At 36.1% G+C, this 20,030-nt stretch overlaps 1 protein-coding gene across 3 annotated transcripts in view; it reads left to right on the top strand.

Annotated features, from left to right (window-relative positions):
- The window catches only part of wcd (U3 small nucleolar RNA-associated protein 18 homolog wicked), a 195,534-nt gene that overhangs the window by 21,105 nt on the left and 154,399 nt on the right, over positions 1 to 20,030 (top strand). For all 3 annotated transcript variants that reach the window (XM_090395902.1, XM_090395903.1, XM_090395904.1), the window contains exons 3-4: positions 5,201 to 5,334; positions 17,427 to 17,516. In XM_090395902.1, the coding sequence (XP_090252028.1) occupies positions 5,201 to 5,334; positions 17,427 to 17,516 (224 nt within the window). The remainder of the gene's footprint in view (positions 1 to 5,200; positions 5,335 to 17,426; positions 17,517 to 20,030) is intronic.

Raw genomic sequence — 20,030 nt, 5'->3', positions numbered from 1 at the left:
ACTGCATAGAATGAACTATTTTGAGTAATTTCTCATTTCATGTGTTTTAACTTTTAGTTACCTTTGACCCATGAAGATATGTCATACGACTTACGAAACTTGTCAGGTTGTTTTTTATTGTTATTTATGGTAATAAACATGTGGTCCAATTACCAGAATCTTTCTTTTGATATTCAATTTGTTTGCTGAAGATGCAAAACTGGAGAGAACAATAGTTGATAGAGGTGATGTACGAGGGTGGTCTAAAAAGTTCTCGGCCACAAATATAGATGGCAACACTATTGGCAAGATTTTTTTTTCTAAGTTGGTATATCTGTCATAATTACAGATGTATTTGCAAGTCATTCTATCAAGTAGTTTGCTTCAGACAGCTTATAAAACAAAAGTGTTGCTTGTATCCCTTGAATGGATGAAATTGATTATTGTGAAGTTATAAAATTCTTTGTAAAATAAGATTTAACACCAAAATAAATTCATTTTAAGTTGATAAAAGTTTATGGGCACTCTTCTCCTTCATTTTTGACAATTAAGAAATGGGCTGCTGTGTTTAAACGTGGACGTACCGGCCTTGAAGATGATTCATGTGAAGGATGTCCGAAAAGTGTAACACCAGAAATCATTGATCAAGTGCATGATATGGTATTGGATGTCTGTCGAGTCAAAGTGCATGAAATTGCTGAGACTATAGACATTTCAAAAGAATGTGGAGGATATACTTTGCATGAAGAATTGCAAATGAAAAAGCTTTGCGCAAGATGGGTGCCATCTTGCTCACAGCGCACTCGCATGAAAATCTCTGAACAGTGCTTGGAACGTTTTAACAAGATTAAAACTGATTTTGTGTGCCTAACCATTACACACACACCAGAATCCAAACAGCAGTCAAAGCAGTGGACAGAAGCCAGTTATTCAGTGCCAAAGAAGACAAAGTCGATTCCATCAGCAGGAAAGGTCATGGCAATGGTGTTTTGGGATTCTAAAGGTATTTTGTTTATTAATTTTCTTGAAAAGAGTAAAACAATAACCAGGGAATGTTATTCTGATCTTTTAACCAGACTTGATGACAAAAAATTTCATGAGAAAAGACCAGGTTTGCAGAAGAAATAAATCATCTTTCATCAGGACAATGCACCTGCCCACGAAGGTGTTTTGGCAATGGGAAAATTAAGGGATCTGCACTATGAATTGTTGGAACATCCACCCTATTCCCCAGATTTGGCTCCCTCTGACTTCTATCTCTTCCCCAAACTAAAACTCTTCTTTGCTGGTCAGCATTTTTCTTCGAATCAAGAGGTGATTGCAGCTGTAGGGGGGGTATTTTGCAGATCTTACGAGAACCACTACTGTGACGGGATAATGGTGCTTGGGCATTGCTGGAATAAATGTATTAGTCTTAATAGAGATTATGTTGAAAAATAAAAATAATTTTGAAATTTTACATTTGTTTTTTCATTGTTAGGCTGAGAACTTTTCAGACCACCCTCGTAGATATCCCGCAGGATGTTTTACATAAATTGGCATTACATGGGCAAAGGAGTCTGCAACATTAAATTTACAAAGGTTTGCAAATTTAATGTTGCAAAATGTAATATTAAGCACTATGGGTTGAAATGGTTGCATAGGTATCATATTGATGGTACTGGATTGCATTAAATTGATGAGGCTAGAAACTTAGGGATAATGGTTTGACAGATAGTTGAAGTTCAGAGAGTATATTGCAAAAGTTAGTAAAATAGCTCAAAGGATTACTTGTATGTTGAAAAAAAATTAACAAGTAAAGATAGGAAAGTTATGATTTGGTTGCATCTTGACTGCTATGCAAAGATTTGGTCAGGTTTCTTGTGGACCAGGTGTGTGGATTACAAATTTAGTTGATAGGCAGAAAAGAGGGGACATGAAGAAACTTTAAGATATTAAACAGGTTTTATAAAATTGATGCAAAGCAAATTTTTCAATATATGACAAATAGAGAACTAGGTGTCATCTGTTGTGGAAGAGTGTGGTTAGTAGGGGAGGTGTCGTGTGCGTGCGTGCAGACTAGATTTTTTTGCGTGGTGAATGAGTGAAATGGATTGCCAGAATTAGTTCTGTTTCCTGACAGTAAATTGAGTTTAAGTAGAGGTATGATAAGTTTTCTGTGTATGATAGTTTGGTTCTATCAATGAGTTTGGATTCCATGGAGATATCGTTTAATAATAATAATAGCTTAAATCCCAAATTTTAATTTCGTTATGCAGAACAGAGTTATTATTGCAGTATGTAATTTTGACATGTTTTGCTTTTTTGTGCCTCATGAAAATGGAGTGATTGAATCCTGAATTGGGAAGGACACAGATTTTTGTAAGGATTTAAGATAATAAATTTCAATAAAGGGGTGCTAATGGATCATAACTGAGAGGAGATCTTAACATAGCCTTTAAAGGAATGCAGAGAATCGACCAGGGCTTCTGACCTAATGTCCAGTCCTCACCTTTTCGTGGTGCACCCTGTTAGGTATATACCTGGATACTAAAGGAACGAGAATGGGCTGACAATTTGGGATTTAGCCAACCAAATTGTATTCTTATTGGCTTAAATCAAAATACAAAATGATGGTATAACATGACAGAATTCCATGCCTGCTGGGGCATTGCCTGGTCAAACAAGGCCCCCATTGTTTTCACCATGAAACCAGAGCAAACAGCGAAAAGTCAGCTACTGGAACAAATCTGAAAACACACACGAACTCAACATCACCAGAGTTAAAGATCGGTACTATCAACATAAGAAACCTGAATGGCAAAGAAATGGAGCTAGCTGAGGAATTAGATAAGTACCAGATCGACATAATAAGGGGCGATTGAAACAAAAAAGACAAAACTGGTAAGATCTTTCTGAGCAATAAATAGAAAATGTTATATTCAGCAATGACAATCAAGGAAAAGGAGTAGCCATAGTAGAGGCTAATCTTCTTGAATGGCAGGCAATCTCAAGTAGAGCGATGTGGGCAGATATCAGAATGGAAAACTAGACAATGAGACTTATTTGTGCCTATGGTCCCACAGAAGGTTCTACTAAGCTAGAAGTGGAGGAATTTTTTGAGGCTTTAGAGAGAGCAACTGACACAATGAAAAAGGAAAAGCTGGTCCTTGTTGGAGATCTAAGTAGCAGAGTAGGAAATGATTGTCAGATATACAGAAATATTTTGGGAAAATTTGGAGAAAATAGCAAAGCTAATAATAATGGCAAATACCTGTTGGATTTCTGCTCTGGACATGGACTGGTTATTACTAACACAATGTTCCAACATAAAAATGTGCACGAGTTTAAATGAGTCTCATTAACTATGTTATTGTCGATACTGATTTTCTCTCCCTGGTGCAGGACACCAGAGTGTAAAGAAGGATTTGAAATGGGAAGCAATCACTATTTAGTCTTGAGCAGGATAAAATTGAATTTCATATTGAAAAGAATAACATGTAAGAAAGTTTTAAAGCGAATAAAAGTTGAGCAGCTCTCAGATGTGAACTGTAGACTAAACAAAGATTATTGAAAAAAAATTGAAAGTGTTTGATAACAGGAACCAAACCTTGGAGATTCAGTGGCAAGTATTGAAGAAAACATTGATTAATTCAGCTAGAGTGGCATGTGGTGCAGTTGTCTGGAAGGATAGAAAAATCAGAACTCCATGGCGGACACAGGAAGTTGAAGAGGCAGTGAAGGAAAAGAAGAAGAACGCATATTATCAAAAGTTCCTGGCAAATAAGTCAACTTGTGCTGTTAGAGAATACAGAGACAAATGTAAGAAAGCTAAATAGTGTGTGAAACTAGCTAAACAAAAGTCATGGGAAGACTTTGGTAAGAACATAGAAAATAAATATCAAGAGGGTGGCAAGATATTCTGGAGATTGTTGAAGCAGCTCAGAAATGGAGGAAAGAATGTTGTAAAAGTAATTAGAGATAATAAAGGTGATATGAAAACTGGAGAAAAAGATATCCTTGAAGTATGAAGTAATTACTTCGAAAAATTGCCAAATGAAACAAGCAGCGATAGCACTGTGGTAAAAAAACAATGAACAGGCATACATTCTGGAATACATATCCATACTTGAAGTAGAAAAAGCCATCAAAGGCTTGAAATGTGGAAAGACAGCAGTAATAGATGATGTTAGACCAGAAATGCTGAAGTATGGAGGTATAAAAGTCTTACAGTGGCTGCGCTGCATAGTTCAGAAGGTCTGGACAGAGGGACCAATTCCTGATGATTGGAGTAGAGTTCTCATAGTACCCATATATAAAAAGGGAAATAAAACTGAATGTGAGAATTACAGAGGTATTTCCTTACTGAGTGTTCCTGGTAAGATTTATGCAAGTATACTTGAGAAACGGTTGAGAAGAATTGTGGAAGAAAAGCTTGGCGAAGAACTAGCTTAATTCAGGCCAAATAGAGGCTCTCAGGATCAGATCTTCACTTTACAACAAATAGTTGAGAAATCATGGGAATATAACAAAGATCTGTATTTATATTTTGTAGATCTGGAAAAGGCATATGACAAGGTGCCAAGAGAAAAGCTATTCAATACGATACAATTATATGGTGTCAATGGGGCATTATATCAAGCAAAGCATCTAGGAATGCGTCAGTAGGAATCCAGGAATGCGTAAGTGACCATACCACCTGAGAGCTAATCTCAGGTAGTATGGTCACTTAAACAGAATGGGCGATGAAAGATTAACAAAACAAGTGTTCTCTGCCAGGTTGGCAGGAAAAATGACCCAGAGGAAGATCGAGATATAGGCAGATTGATAAGGTGAAAAGTGCCTTAGATAATAGAAATATAAGATCTGATAATGTTGGAGTCTTGACAAGTAACAGACTGATTTGGAGGAAAATTGTAGATGGGAAGTTAGTAATGATGTAAATTTTTCATGTAGTTCTATCATATCCTGTACACCCCCTTGAGGATACTTGGCAGGAATTTGATGGTGATGATGAATTTCAATAAAAATCTGCCCAGCCCACTTGAATAATATGTGTGGATAGATGGATGCACAAAACAGACTTAGTAGTAACTTTTCATTTTGGAGAGAAAAATCATTAAACCTATCCAAACTTTCAAGATCAACACTAGCATTGATTTGTTAATTTTATTGAATATACATAATTAGTTTTATTTTTATAATTAAAAATATTTATTGCTTGTTATCTTTTACTTTTCAGATGAAGAATAAATTAAATAATAAACCAATGGTGATGGAAGAGTCAGATGCAAAATTTCATTGTAGTAGCATTACCATTACAGAAGAGTGTGCAAAGAGACCTGTATGGAGAGATGAAGATGATGAAAAAATCTTGTAATTGAAGTTAAATTATATATCTCATGTTTATTTATTTTAGAAAAAAGAACTCTTACCTGTATAATAGTGTACACAATGATGATTAATATACAAATAAGAATTAAAAAAATTTTTCACAATGCCAAATTCACATGGATATCAATAAGAACAGTAATGGAGACAATTTAGTTACTTTCCCCATAGTTTTGAACAGAATATAAATTTCCATAACTAGATTATTTTTGAAGAGGATTTTTTAACCCTTGCACTCTGAGTAATTTTGCTTACTAACGTGACTTATGTCTTTTTATATATATAGTAACAGGTTGCTTTAAAATCAATGATTGATAGATTCATAACCAATACTTGTTAATGTTATTATTTAATAAGTATTTCATTCAAACTATTTATAATGGATACAAGCAGGATGTTGAATATCTTTGATTAATATAAATTGTCTAAAAATGTATAGATTTTATAATAGTTTATGTATAAATAAATATATTTCAAGTTAATGTAACAAACATGTATTTTCCCTGTAACTGCAGAAATAATGCTATTAACTTTCTTGAAAATAGTTTTTTCTGGAAATTTGAGAATGTATGCATCAAATTCAGCAGAGAAGTCAGTTTGCAAATGAATCACAAATATACTCAGAATTTCAAGAATTTGTGTTGAGGCTGATAATACATCCTGTACTATGAGTTTCAAAAATAGGACTTACAAGACATAGAACCTTATTAAGTTAAATTATTAAATTCCCACAGTACTGCTGTGCTGTTATAAGCATTTATACAGTTATGAAAAAAGAATTTTTTGATGACACATATCCTCACAGACTTGACAAGCAAGACAAGTTCATACTTATTTGCTGTGTACACTTTCTAAGCAGACATCTTGCATTCTGCAAGACTGTATTGATCAGCAGTATATGGAGCAATGAGTGGTTTCACAGGAAGATGAATGAAGAGAAGATCAGAGACTTTGTTGGTTGGCTGAAGCCTCTCTTAAAATTTATAGCACTGTGATAATCGTGGATATTGGTCATCAGAGAATCCAAACAGGTTATGTGGATAAGAGTCGGAATTTTTCCAGAACTTATCTGTCATTTTCCAGTGACACTTGGGGTATTTTAGGATTTAAGGAATGGTTACTGAATTAAATTACTTATGATGCAAAAGACTTGTTATTTCATTGTACCTTCCCTTTGTCAGATATGCAGGATTGAAGTTTATTATTCAAAAAAGAGGTACTCCATTATTTCATTCGTGATGTTGGGTCATTTCTTTTTTTTTTTTTTTCCACCCTAACACTTCTAATAGATAGGACTGTTGGGGTAGAAAGTGTAAATGATGTAAATTATTATACCTTTTACACTCAATTCCAGTTACTATATCTGACTCTGTGAGCCAGTTTCACTAATGCCAACAATTTTAGGCTATAACGTCTTCATCAAAGCAACAAAGTCAACTCTTTTATTTTTGATGCTCCTGGTATTTGTTATAGAAATAACATGTTACAACCTGGTTTTTTCTTTATATTACATCTGTAGTCTGCATGGTTCACTTGGGCAACTAGACCAATCAGACTGTAAATTTTTCTTTTATCTCCCAGATATATTCAAAAAGTCCAAACTTAAAGCATACTGATGACATCATTATAAGCAGCAGGCTAGAATAGTCACAACTGTTGTACAGAAAGCAAAGTCTGATTATGAAAAGAAACTGGCTCTGCATGCTAAGGACAACCCACCAGAATTCTGTCGATATGCTGCAAGTAAAAGAAAGAATGAATATGAAAGAATAACTCTTCTAAATCCAGATGGCATGAGGGTTACAGATGCTGAAGAGGTTGTTCAGTTAATGAGTGCCCATTTCGTTAAAAGCTATCAACCTGGTGAACGCAACATTGAGCTCACTGTTACCTCTTCACTAGATGAAGAAACGCAGGTGTGTGAGGCCGAGGTATTAGAGCTGTTGCACAAACTGAATAAGAATTCAGCAATAGGGACTGATGGAATATCAGCACGTGTGCTAAAAGAGTGTTCAGCTGAACTGGCCATTCCTTTGACCAATATGTTTAATATGAGTCTCAGAACAGGGAAGATTCTGCAGGAATGGAAAGAATGTATGGTAATTCCATTGCACAAGGATGGTGCAAAGACCGATGTATCCAACTATCGACCAATTAGTATCTCAGGAGTGGTGGTGAAGATTTTGGAAAAATTGGTTAGGGCCTGCATTCAGAAAGGGGTTGATAGTGAATGTCTACTTTGCAATGAGCAACATGGGTTTACTAAGGGAAGGTCATGTTTTAGCATCTTGCTCACATTCTATAACAATGTTACTATTGAACTAGACAAGGAGAATAGATACATCATGATACGTTGGATTTTGCTAAAGCTTTTGACAGAATACAGCATGGCAGACTGCTGCATAAATTGGAGAAAATGGGTTTACGGTTATACAATATTAGCATGGATAAGAGGATGGCTGACTGACAGATATCAAAAAAGTGGTATACGGGGGATCCGAGTCTGCAAGGTTTAAAAGAGATGGTGACGTTTGGGTAGTTGTTGCCCAGGTGGTGGGAACAGGGCACCCACTAGCCTATAGCCATAATAATAAAGTAAATTATTATAAAAATAATCAAGATCTAGTTAGTAAGATACAGGAGGAGCATGGGTCAACTCCGAGGTTTACCAGTGCCACCATCTCTTTACATGGCATATGGAGTGCAGATAGTTATAAGGACTTAAAACAGCTTGGGCTTACGCAGAAGGATATAAAAGTTCTTTCCTTGAGGGCCCTACAGGGCACACTGGTGGCATGACATTGCCACCAGAGAATGACTACAATGATAACTAGAACAGGCATAGGGTAAAACACTTGTAAAGGCTTAGGCCTATATCAAGTCTGGATGTGATGTAAGGGTAGTACTGCCCATAACTAGTATAAAGATTAATAAAAAAAAAATAAATAAATAATAAAAAAAAAAATAAGTGGTGAACGACAAGGATCAGTGCTTGGTCCTCTGTTATTCAATCTGTACATTAATGATATTGGAAAGGATTTGACAAGCGATATAGTGCTCCCTAGTTGCTCATCTATTTGCTGATGATGCAAAGATAGGTAGGTTAATCAGGAATGCTGCTGATATGCAGTCTTTGCAGAATGATTTGAATAGGCTGGAATTGTGGGCATGGGAAAATGGGTGTCAGTTTAATGTCAGTAAATGTAAGGTATTCACTTCGGCATGATTAGATATCCAATGTCATATTATATTGATGGGATTTGGCTAGAAGAAACTGATCAGGCTAGGGATCTTGGAGTGTTAATAGATAGGAAGTTGAAGTTTAGGGGCCATGTGGCAAAGATTGCAAATACAACTCAAAAGATAATTGCCATGCTGAAACGAACATTCACATATAAAGATAAGGATGCTATTTTGCCTCTTTTCAAGGCCTTGATAAGACCTCACTTGGACTATTGTGCGCAGGTCTGGTCTTCTGGTTTCCGTTTGTGATTCTGATATATTGGAGAGAGAGTACAAAGGAGAGTGTTAAAAATGATATCAGGATTGTGAAATATTGATTATGAAGACAAATTGAGAATTTGTAGACTGCAGGCGCTAGCCAACAGGAGAAAGAGGGGTGATATGATTGAGACTTACAGACTTCTGAAAGGGTTATACAGGATTTCAATTGATGGAATTTTTCAATTTATGGAGGGGTGGGGAAAGGATGAGAGGGCATCCTTAGAAGCTGAGAATGAAGGCCGCCAAGAAGGATGCGAGGGCTAGATTTTTCTCTCAGAGGGTGGTGCGTGATTGGAATGGATTGCCATTGGATGTTGCTAGTGCAAGCAGTGTGAATGAATTCAAGAATAAGTATGATAGTTGGTGTGTGTAGTATGTGGCCTCCCTCGATGAGCCTCTGACTCCCTAGAGATCTCTCTCTCTCTCTCTCTTTTTTTTTTTTTCCATATAAGGCATTAAATAATAACGATATTACTTTCCCACCTCTTTGCCAGATATACAACCATTTTTAATGACATTCAACATATACTGGAATATTAATTAAAAGAAACTTTAATAAATACTTCCTATATTTCGGCAGTGTCACATTGCCATCTTCATGGGAACATACAAATATGGCACGTGCATGCAGCCACTCCAAAAAGCAAATGAGGCAGAAGATCAGAAATTATTGTTGTTCCTAAAGTTCTAATGGTGCCCTCTAGCAGGCTATATTGGGTTGTCTTGGCCGTTGGGGCTGATGTTCTCTGATGTAAGTCTCCCAAATTTGGGGCAGTCTCATGCACCCAAATTTGTTGAGGTTTGGAACATTTTTTAGAACTGATTTATGAATAATCTTTCGTACTTAAACTTGCTGTGGTGTATTACTTTGACTTTCTTCCAACGTATGCTGTGGCAGGTATCTAGAGCATGGTCTGCAAGCCCAGAGTGGCCATACTGGTGAAACCAGTGTTTGGCCTACCAAAGACCAACCATTCCCCTTGACCTACGTGGGGTATATCAGGTCCCTTGCAGCTGTAAAACTGTCCTACTTTGGCCAAACAGGCAGGACAACGAATATCAGGATTTCGGAACACAAGGACTACATCTAGTTTGACCAGTACAGCCACTCTTGGCTTGTAGACCATGCTCTAGATACCTGCTACAGAATACGTTGGAAGAAAGCCAAAGTAATACACCACAACAAATTTAAATATGAAAGATTATTCATAGAATCAGCCTCAGCTCTAAAAAAAAAAAAAAAAAAAAAAAAAAAAAAAAAAAAAAAAAAACGTTCCAAACCTCAACAAATTTGGGTACATGAGACTGCCCCAAATTTGGGAGACTTACGTCATGAGAACATCAGCCCAACGGCCAAGACAACCCAATATAGCCCACTAGGGAGCACCATCAGGACTTTAGGAACAACAGTAGTTTCTGATCTTCTGCCTCATTTGCTTTTTATAGTGCCTGCGTGCATGTGCCATATTTGTATTTTCCCATGAAGATGGCAATGTGACATTGCCGAAATATAGGAAGTATTTATGTATTTATTAAAGTTTCTTTTAATTAATATTCCAGTATACATTGTAAATTCCTTTAAATAATTTAATAGTCATGTTGCCAATGTAGAAGCCTTTCTACACGAATCAGTGACATTCATATATCATTATCATATTTGCGTACCATAAATGAACTTACACATATACGTTCTGACTATTCCTCCCATGATAATTTATTTTTTCTGACTCTCTGCATTGGGCCTTATCCCAGTAAATAATTTCTTCAGGCTCCTGATACCAAATCCATTCAAGTGCAGGCCATCCCTCTTATTCTACCATCAAACTCATTCCACTTATTCAAAAACTCGCACCCATTTCTTCTACCCAGTCATAAATCATTCACTGTCATAGCAAAATTTTTTACTCAATGCTGTTGTATCTCTTGTAAAACAACCAACAGTTTTTACTCTCACTTCTAAGAATCCTTTCATATCCTCTCTTACTATATTTGTTGCTACTTAAATCATAAGTTCCAACAATCACTACCATCTCTTTTACTCTTCTCTTTTGTTTCTCTGGTACGTTTGTCACATCTTTAATCTTTACCACTGGGAAGCTTGAAGTATTGACTCTGTTGGCAAGTGCAAATTTCACGATGAATCATTTGTACCATATTATCTCTTTTTTTCTGACTTACCTTGTCATCGTTATTATTCTTATTAACTTCAGTACTCTTTCCTGCCTCTTCTTAGTCTGATTATTTTTCTTTCTCTGTTTAAGTTTCTCAACTTTTCCTAATTTTCTGGTGGATTGTCTAATACAGTAATACCTCGATTAACACTCGGGATGTCTTCCTAGAAGACAAAGTGCTAAATTAGACAGCGTTAAACGGAGTCATTTTAACACATAGTAAATAAGGATAGGGGAACACATGACCAAGAATAAGCAAGTTTTACTTTAATTTTAAGTTAATTTTAAATTAACTTTCCTTTCGTGGCTCTTGGTGTTTTGTAATGATACACAAGCAATGGTTTTAATTTGAAATCACCATTGGCATTACAGCCCAGAAGAAGGGTTAAACTGTCTTTTGCAGCTTTGAATCCTAGTCTTGCTTTTGTTCATGCGACGTAAATGTGCGCTTTGGCATTCTCTTCTAGAAAAAGTCCCCACTGTTAATTTAATTTATGCTGATGATGGTATACTAATAAATATAGCTGTGCAGAATTATTTAATTAAATTGAATAACTGCTGTAACAAACTTGGCATGAAAATCAGGAGTAAAAAGACAGACTGTGAAAATAGCCAGGTACGCTGAAAACATCATCTGAATCTTGAACCTATAGAACAAGTAAATTATTTCAGCTGTTTAGGCACAATTTTTTGTGAAGATGACAAATTACATATATATAAAGGGACAACTGAATTGGCAAAGCTGGTATGATAAAAATAAACAGAAAATTTATAGGCAATAAAAAAAAAATTAGAACACTAAATTAGCTGTATATAAGATAATGTTCAGTCTGGTTTTGATTATCACCGAACTTGAGACTATGGATATGAGAGTTCTGAGAAAAATTACAGAAGTGAATAGACAGCATCAGTGACAGAATTATATTAAAATGAAGACGTTAAGTAACTGTACCACCTGAGATTAGCTGTCACACATTTCCGAATGCTCAAATGCTACATTGTTACCATTCCGAACGTTTGAGCAGAGCCAATGTCAGGTGGTATGGTGACTTAAACAGAATGAGAAAGGAAAGGATGGCAAAATAGATGTTTGATGCAAGGATGGCAGATAAAAAGACCCAGAGAATGACCTAAAAGCTAGCTGGATTGATATAGTACGAAGTGCTTTGGAAGAGCAGGAATACAAGATGTGACAATATTATAGTCCTAACAGATAAGTTAATTTTAGGAAAATTGTTGATAAGAACTTAGTAGTAATGTGAACATTCCTGGTACTATGGTAGTATCCAGTACACCCCTTGAGGTTACGTATCAGGAGTTCATCATCAAATTCCTGATGTATACCCTCTAGGGGGGGGGAGGTGCACAGGATATGATAGTACTACATGAAAAATTTACATCATTACTAACTTCCTATCTACAATTTTCCTTCAAATCAGTCTGTTACTTGTCAAGACTCCAACATTATCAGATCTTAGGCACCTCGTATAGTCTAAGGCATTTTGTAATGTATCAATCCACCTATATCTTGGTCTTCATCTGGGTCATTTTCCTGCCAATCTGGCAGAGAACACTTGTTTTGCTAATCTTTCCTCACCCATTCTGTTTAAGTGACCATACCACCTGAGAGTAGCTCTGCTAACGCTTTCCTGGATGCTGACAATGTCGAGTTCTTTCTGATATCCTCGTTTTTAATATGATATTGCCATTGATGCCATCTGTTCACGCCTGTATTCTTTCTCAGGACTCTCATATCTGCAGTCTCTAGTCTTTGGTCAAGTGTTTTACTTCTGACCCAACTCTCAGATCCATAAGTTAAAACTGGTTTGAACACTGTCTTGTATACAGCTAATTTAGTGTTCTGACTAATTTCTCTCTTATTCCATATGAATTTTTTCAATTGAATTCCCACCATACCAGCTTTGCTGATTCTGTTGTCTATTTCCATATTCAACCTACCATCTTCAGTAAAAATCGTGCCTAGGTAGATGAAATGTTTTACTTGTTTCACAGGTTCCTCGTTCACAACACAGCTGACATTTTCAACAATTCTACCTATTTTCATTGTATTTGTCTTTTTAATGCTGACCTTCATACCATATCTATTACAACAGTTATTCAATTTAGTCAGGGAATCTTGCAAACTTGTAGCGGATTTATTTAGAAGTATAATATCGTTTGCATAAAGCAATGAGCTGACATTAACATCTCGAATTCTGATATCATGTTTAATACCACATTCCTTCATAATGTGATCCATATAGATAATGAATAACAGAGGGGATAATGTACATACTTGTCTTACACCAGATTTAACATTAAGCCATCTTCCTGTACTTCCTTCAATTCTAACTGCTGACTTACAACTCAAATAAAGACGAAGTATTGCTCGATATAATGCCCCATTGACACCATATAACTGTAGTGTGTTGAATAGCTTCTCTCTTGGCACTTTGTCATATGCCTTTACCAAATCGACAAAACTCAAATAGAGATCTTTGTTATGTTCCCATGATTTCTCCACTATTTGTCATAAAGTGAAGATATGATCCTGACAGCCTCTATTTGGCCGGAATCCAGAATTTCTTCTCAATCGTTTCTCAAGTATAGTTGCATAGATCTTGCCAGGAACACTTAGTAGGGAAACTCTGTAATTCTCACATTCAGTTTTATTTCCTGTTCTATATATGAGTACTATGAGAGCTATACTCCGATCATTGGGAATTCGTCCCTCTGTCCAGACTTTCTGAACAATGCAGTGCAGTCACTGTAAGACTTTTATACCACCATACTTCAGCATTTCTGGTCGAATATCATTTACTCCTGCTGCCTTTACACATTTCAAGCCTTTGATGGCTTCAAGTATGGATATGTATTCCTGACTGCATGTACGGTCAGTGTTTTTTACCACTGCTATCATCACTGCTTGTTTCTTTTATCAGTTTTTCAAAGTAAATTACTCCATACTTCAAGGATATTTTTTTCTCCTGTTTTCACGTCACCTGTATCATCTCTAACTCTTTTACAGCACTCTTTCCTTCATTTCTAAGCTTCTTCAACAACCTCCAGAATATCTTACCACCTTCTTGATATTTATTTTCTATGTTTTTGCCAAAGTCCTCCCATGACTTTTGTTTAGCTAGTTGTACACACTGTTTCGCTTTCTTACATTTGTCTCTGTATTCTCTAAGAGCAAAAGCTGATTTATTTGTCAAGAATTTTGATATGCTTTCTTCTTTTCCTTCACCTCTTTAACTTCCTGTGTCCACCATGGAGTTCTTATTTTTCTATCCTTGCAGACAACCACACCACATGCCTCTCTGGTTGAATCAATCAGGGTTTTCTTCAAGGCTTGCCACTGAAACTCCAAGGTTTGGTTCCTGTTCTCAAACTCTTTCATTTTTTCTTCAATAATCTTTGTGTATTTTAGTCTGTAGTTCCCATCTGAGAGCTGCTTAACTTTTATTCGCTTTAAAACTTTCTTAGATGTTATTCTTTTCAAAATGAAATCCACTTTTATCCTGCTCAAGACTAAATAGTGATCGCTTCCAATTTCAAATCCTCTCTCCACGCTCTGGTGTCCTGCACCAGGGAGAAAACATCACTATCAACAATGACATAGTCATGGAGACTTTTCTTATTCCTTGCCTCTTCTCTCCATGTGAATTTGTGCACATTTTTATGTTGGAATATGGTGTTAGTAATAACTAGTCCATGTCCTGAGCAGAAATCCAACAGGTATTTGCCATTATTATTAGCTTTGCTCTTTGTTCCAAATTTTCTAAAAATATTTTTGTATGTCTGACAATCATTTCCTACTCTTCTGTTTAGATCCCCAACAAGGACCAACTTTTCCTTTTTCATTGTATGAGTTGCTTTTTTTAAAGCATCAAAAAATTCCTCCACTTTTACTTTAGTAGAACCTTCTGTGGGACCATAGGCACAAATAAGTCTCATTGTCCAGTTCCCCATTCTAATATTTGCCAACATCACTCTACTTGAGACTGCCTGCCATTCAAGAAGATTAGCCTCGTATTTTTTTTGAATACTATGGCTACTCCTTCTTTTCCTTGATTGTGATTTCCTGATATAATATTTTGTATTTATTGCTCAGAAAGATCTCACCAGTTTTGGACTTTTTTGTTTCAGTCACCCCTATTATGTTGATCTGGTACTTATCTAATTCCTCAGCTAGCTCCATTTCTTTGCCATTCAGGCTTCTTATGTTGTTATCACCGATCTTTAACTCTGGTGATGTTGAGTTGGGGTATGCTTTCAGATTTGTTCCAGTAGCTGACTTTTCACTGTTCAGCCTGGTTCCATGGCAAAAACAACGGGGGCCTTGTTTAACCAGGTGATGCCCCAGCCGGCATGTCAATTCATCATTTTGGTTTAAGCCAATAGGAATACAATTTGGTCGGCTAAATCCCAAATTGCCAACCCAGCCCATCCTCGTTTGTTCAGTATCCAGGTAGTCACCCAACAGGGTGCACCACGAGAAAGTGAGGATTGGACATTAGGTCAGAAGCCCTGGTCGGTTCTCCGCATTCCTTTAAAGGCTATGTGGAGGTCTCCTCTCAGCTATACAGCTTTGACCCTTAAGCATCCCGTATCAGAAGTTTGATGATGATTATGTTCTACTTTGCTGTTTAGCTCTCAAATGCCATTTTTAACTTTTTTTTTTTTATGTCAGCAACTTTTTGTATGGAATCAAAAAACTTCTTTTTTAATAGTCTTCTGGACCATTTAAGCTCAGATGATTCTCATTGTCGAGTTTCACATTTTGAAATTTGCACACACTGTTCCACTTGAAATTACCTGTCACGTAAGAAATTTTTTTAAGTGACAGGCAATCTTCTTACTTAAATGAAGAGTACTTATTTATCACAATTTCATCTGTTAAGTCATTTTCTTAGTAACACCAATTATATGGATTTGGTATTTCTGTAATCCTACTACACTTCTCTCTTATTGATACTTTTTATGTTGATGTGCCTATCCTCCTTTCTGCTGAAGTTTCCAGGTTGAAACAGTGATGCTCACTGTTTCAGACTGGTTCCCTGACAAAAATAGCAGAGGTCTTATTTAACTAGGCATAATCCGGCCTGTATGACATTCCATATTGTACGATCATTTTGTTTTTGGTTAATGCTAGTAAACCAAAATGTTGGCTGGCCAAGTCCATCCACATTTGTTCAATATTCTGGTGGATTTTTTAAAATAAAATCGTGTAAGGAGACTGTGCCAATTTGTTTATCTCACTAAAGAGACTATTTTTACATTGAGATTAAGTAAATTTACAAGAGTGAGAGTTCGATTGGTACAGTGACTTTTTAAACTTTATTCCTTTTAGAAACTAGGAAATATTTGGCTCAGGGCCAAATAAAACATTCCAAGAAATAAGACATACCAAGCTTCAAAATCATCTGCAACCAGTGCCGTAAACATTTCCATATCATTCCTTCATTGGTGGTGAGGATAATCTGGTCACTTTCGATGCAGTCGAAACACAATCTTGCCTTTTTCTCTTGCCAAAGGATCTCACCTAACCTTCCCTCCCCCCCTTCAATAATACACAAATCACCAGACAGGATCAGATTCAATCTGGATTGACATTTAGCTCTATTCTCTCCTGGCCTAAATACATATCATCAGTAGCTTCCCATCCTCTAAAAATCTAGGCATTCTTTTCTGCTTAAGGTGCTATTTTTCACCCACCTAGCTAGTAACTCATTCCAGACCTGTTCATCCTTATAGAATATTGTTTACATACACCTAAAAACCATCCAAAAAATCCTGATACTGTCCAGATGAGATCAATTCAGCTCATAGTTGATCCCTCCCTCACAGACTCATCAGCAGCTGTATCAGAGATGTACTATTTTAGTTCTGTGTCCTTACTACAAGTATTTCCATGGTCACTGCTCTACTGAACTGGCAACCATCATATCCCCACTTCTATTGTGACCACTAAAATAAGAGCAGCAGCTATCCCAACATCCCTTTTTTTAGTACAACCGCAAACACACCGAACCTGCTATTCCTGTTCCTTTTTTGTTCTGTCATCTGGAACAGCTTTCCTTATGGAGTGTTCTCAAACAGCTACAACCTCTAGCTCTTCAAGAAAAATGGCAATAAACTTTGTTTCTCAACTAGCATCTGTTTTACCCTACACACACACACACACATAACTGGTGTGCTATAGTTTCTTCTACCTTTTCTCTGGAATCAAACATTGAGGCAGTACTTTTCTAGGAAACAGTGTAAATCTTTTGTGTGTGTGTGTATAGATGTAAAAGCAGCATTTCTCTGAAATAAACTTTTTAGTTATGAGCATGCTGCTTTTATTACTTTTGTGAATATTCCATTATACTGTTTGAACTGTGGCATTTTATTCAATAGATTGGAAGACAAAATAAAATCATTTAGAAAGAGCACAAAACAGGCAGTATATAAAAGGAAAGAAAAGTACTCAGAACATCTGAGAACAAAGTAAGTAGTTGATTCATTTGATATTTGATATGAAAATAAGCTGAAATTATTTTTAAATAAGAATTTTATTAAGATAAAAAGTTGATCAGAAATAACATCCTCTAGTCTAGGGTTTTGAGAACTGTAGAATTACTGTAATTTTCAATTTATAACGCTACATTACTGACTAGCAAAACTGTCACATTATTGTATTGTTACTTCTTTTTATTTATTTTTAATAAAAAATTTTAAAGTCAGATTGTTCATGAAAAATTAATTTTTTTTTAATTCACTTCAGTTTTCAAATATTGAAATGCATGTTCAGAGGATTTTTTTTGTCATCATCATCATCATCAAATTCCTGCCATGTACCCTCAAGGGGTGTACAGGATATGATAGTACTACATGAAAAAATTACATCATTACTAACTTCCTATCTACAATTTTCCTTCAAATCAGTCTGTTCTTGTCAAGACTCCTACATTATCAGATCTTATATTTCTATCATCTATGGCACTTTGTACCGTATCAATCCACCTATATCTTGGTCTTCCTCTGGGTCGTTTTCCTGCCAACCTGGCAGAGAACACTCGTTTTGCTAATCTTTCCTCTCCCATTCTGTTTAAGCGGCCATACCACCCGAGATTAGCTCTGCTAATGCATTCTTGGAAGCTAACAATGTCTTCTATCCTAATATCCTCGTTTTTAATATGATATTGCCATTGATGCCATCTGTTCACACCTATAATCTTTCTCAGGACTCTCATATCTGCGGTCTCTAGTCTTTGGTCAAGTGTTTTACTTCTGACCTGGCTCTCAGATCCATAAGTTAAAACTGGTTTGAACACTGTCTTGTATACAGCTAATTTAGTGTTCTGACTAATTTCTCTCTTATTCCATATGAATTTATTCAATTGCCTTCCCACCATATCAGCTTTGCTGATTCTGTTGTCTATTTCTATATTTAATTTACCATCTTCAGTAAAAATCGTGCCTAAGTAGCTGAAATGTTTTACTTGTTCCACAGGTTCTCCATTCACAACACAGTTGACATTTTCAATGATTCTGCCTATTTTCATTGTCTTTGTCTTTTTATTGCTGACCTTCATACCGTATCTATTACAACAGTTATTCTAGTCAGAGAATCTTGTAGCGGATTTATTTAGAAGTATAACATCCGCATAAAGCAGAGAGCTGACATTAACATCTCCAATTTTGATATCATGTTTAATACCACTTTCCTTCATAATGTGATCCATATAGATAATGAATAACAGAGAGGATAATGTACATCCTTGTCTCACACCAGATTTAACATTAAACCATCTTCCTGTACTTCCTTCAATTCTAACTGCTGACTTACATTCGTCCCTCTGCCCAGACTTTCTGAACAATGAAGTGCAGCCACTGTAAGACTTTTATACTACCATACTTCAGCATTTCTGTTCGAATATCATCTACTCCTGCTGCCTTTCCACATTTTAAGCCTTTGATGGCTTTTTCTACTTCAAGTATGGATATGTATTCCTGACTGCATGCCTGGTCAGTGTTTTTTACCACTGTGCTGTCATCACTGCTTGTTTCATTTATCAGTTTTTCAAAGTAATTACTCCATACTTCAAGGATATTTTTTCCTCCTGTTTTCACGTCACCTTTATCATCTCTAACTGTTTTACAGCACTAATTGAGAGTGCTTACAGAAAACTATGCAGAGAGAGAAACATTTCAGTATGGAACATGTCCACCCTCGAACTGTGTCGCAGCTCTCACAAATGCAAACTGCATACCTTCTACCCATGTAATTGGATAGCCTGTTTTCTTTGTCTTCCCTAAATTCCACAGTGAATGTCCTTTCTTTCTTTATTTCTCTCTCTCTCCTCTTCAATACATGCCTTCTCTCACCAACTTCAAACCCTGTCTAGAGTTGCATTTATATGCTCCATCCCACTTACTCATTCGATAAACCTTCAGTGATGAAATATCCCAAGCACGATCTTGTACAACCAGTGCTTTAAGCATTGATCTCCCTTCAATTCTCTTCTTCAATGGAGTAAGGACAACTCAGTCACCTTCAGTGCTATTTAAATAATAAATTCCTTCTTCCTTCTCTTAAAATAAAAATCTCAGTTTACCTTCCTTTAACTTTGATAATAATCTGCTCACATCACATTCACAGCTTCCAGAAATTTTGGTATCCTGTTTCACTTTAAATATTACTTTTCAGCTGTCCAGTTAAAAACTCTATGCAAATCTACCCAAATTAAGAAGACTGTTCTTACATTTGGTGTGGTGCACCAGAAGACTCCTTAAACATTCTTGATGCTGTTGAGAAGAGTGCAATTCAGATAATCTATGATCCATCTCTTAAAGACTCACTCTAGCTACATAGTCTGCTTCTATCTTATGTCTTCTACAGGTGCTTCCATGGACTGTTCTGTTGAATTAACATCCATCACTAAACTTCCTAAAAAGCCAGTACTAAAATAAGCAATAAAATTGGCCAGCATCCATTAAAAGCATAACATAAAACTTATA

Source organism: Typopeltis vanoorti, chromosome 7, assembly GCF_054136105.1.
Source record: "Typopeltis vanoorti isolate ZY-2024b chromosome 7, IOZ_Tvanoo_1.0, whole genome shotgun sequence".
Taxonomy (NCBI): domain Eukaryota; kingdom Metazoa; phylum Arthropoda; class Arachnida; order Uropygi; family Thelyphonidae; genus Typopeltis; species Typopeltis vanoorti.
The sequence above is the reverse complement of the archived record's forward strand: the minus strand, read 5'-3'. Positions and strand labels throughout refer to the sequence as shown.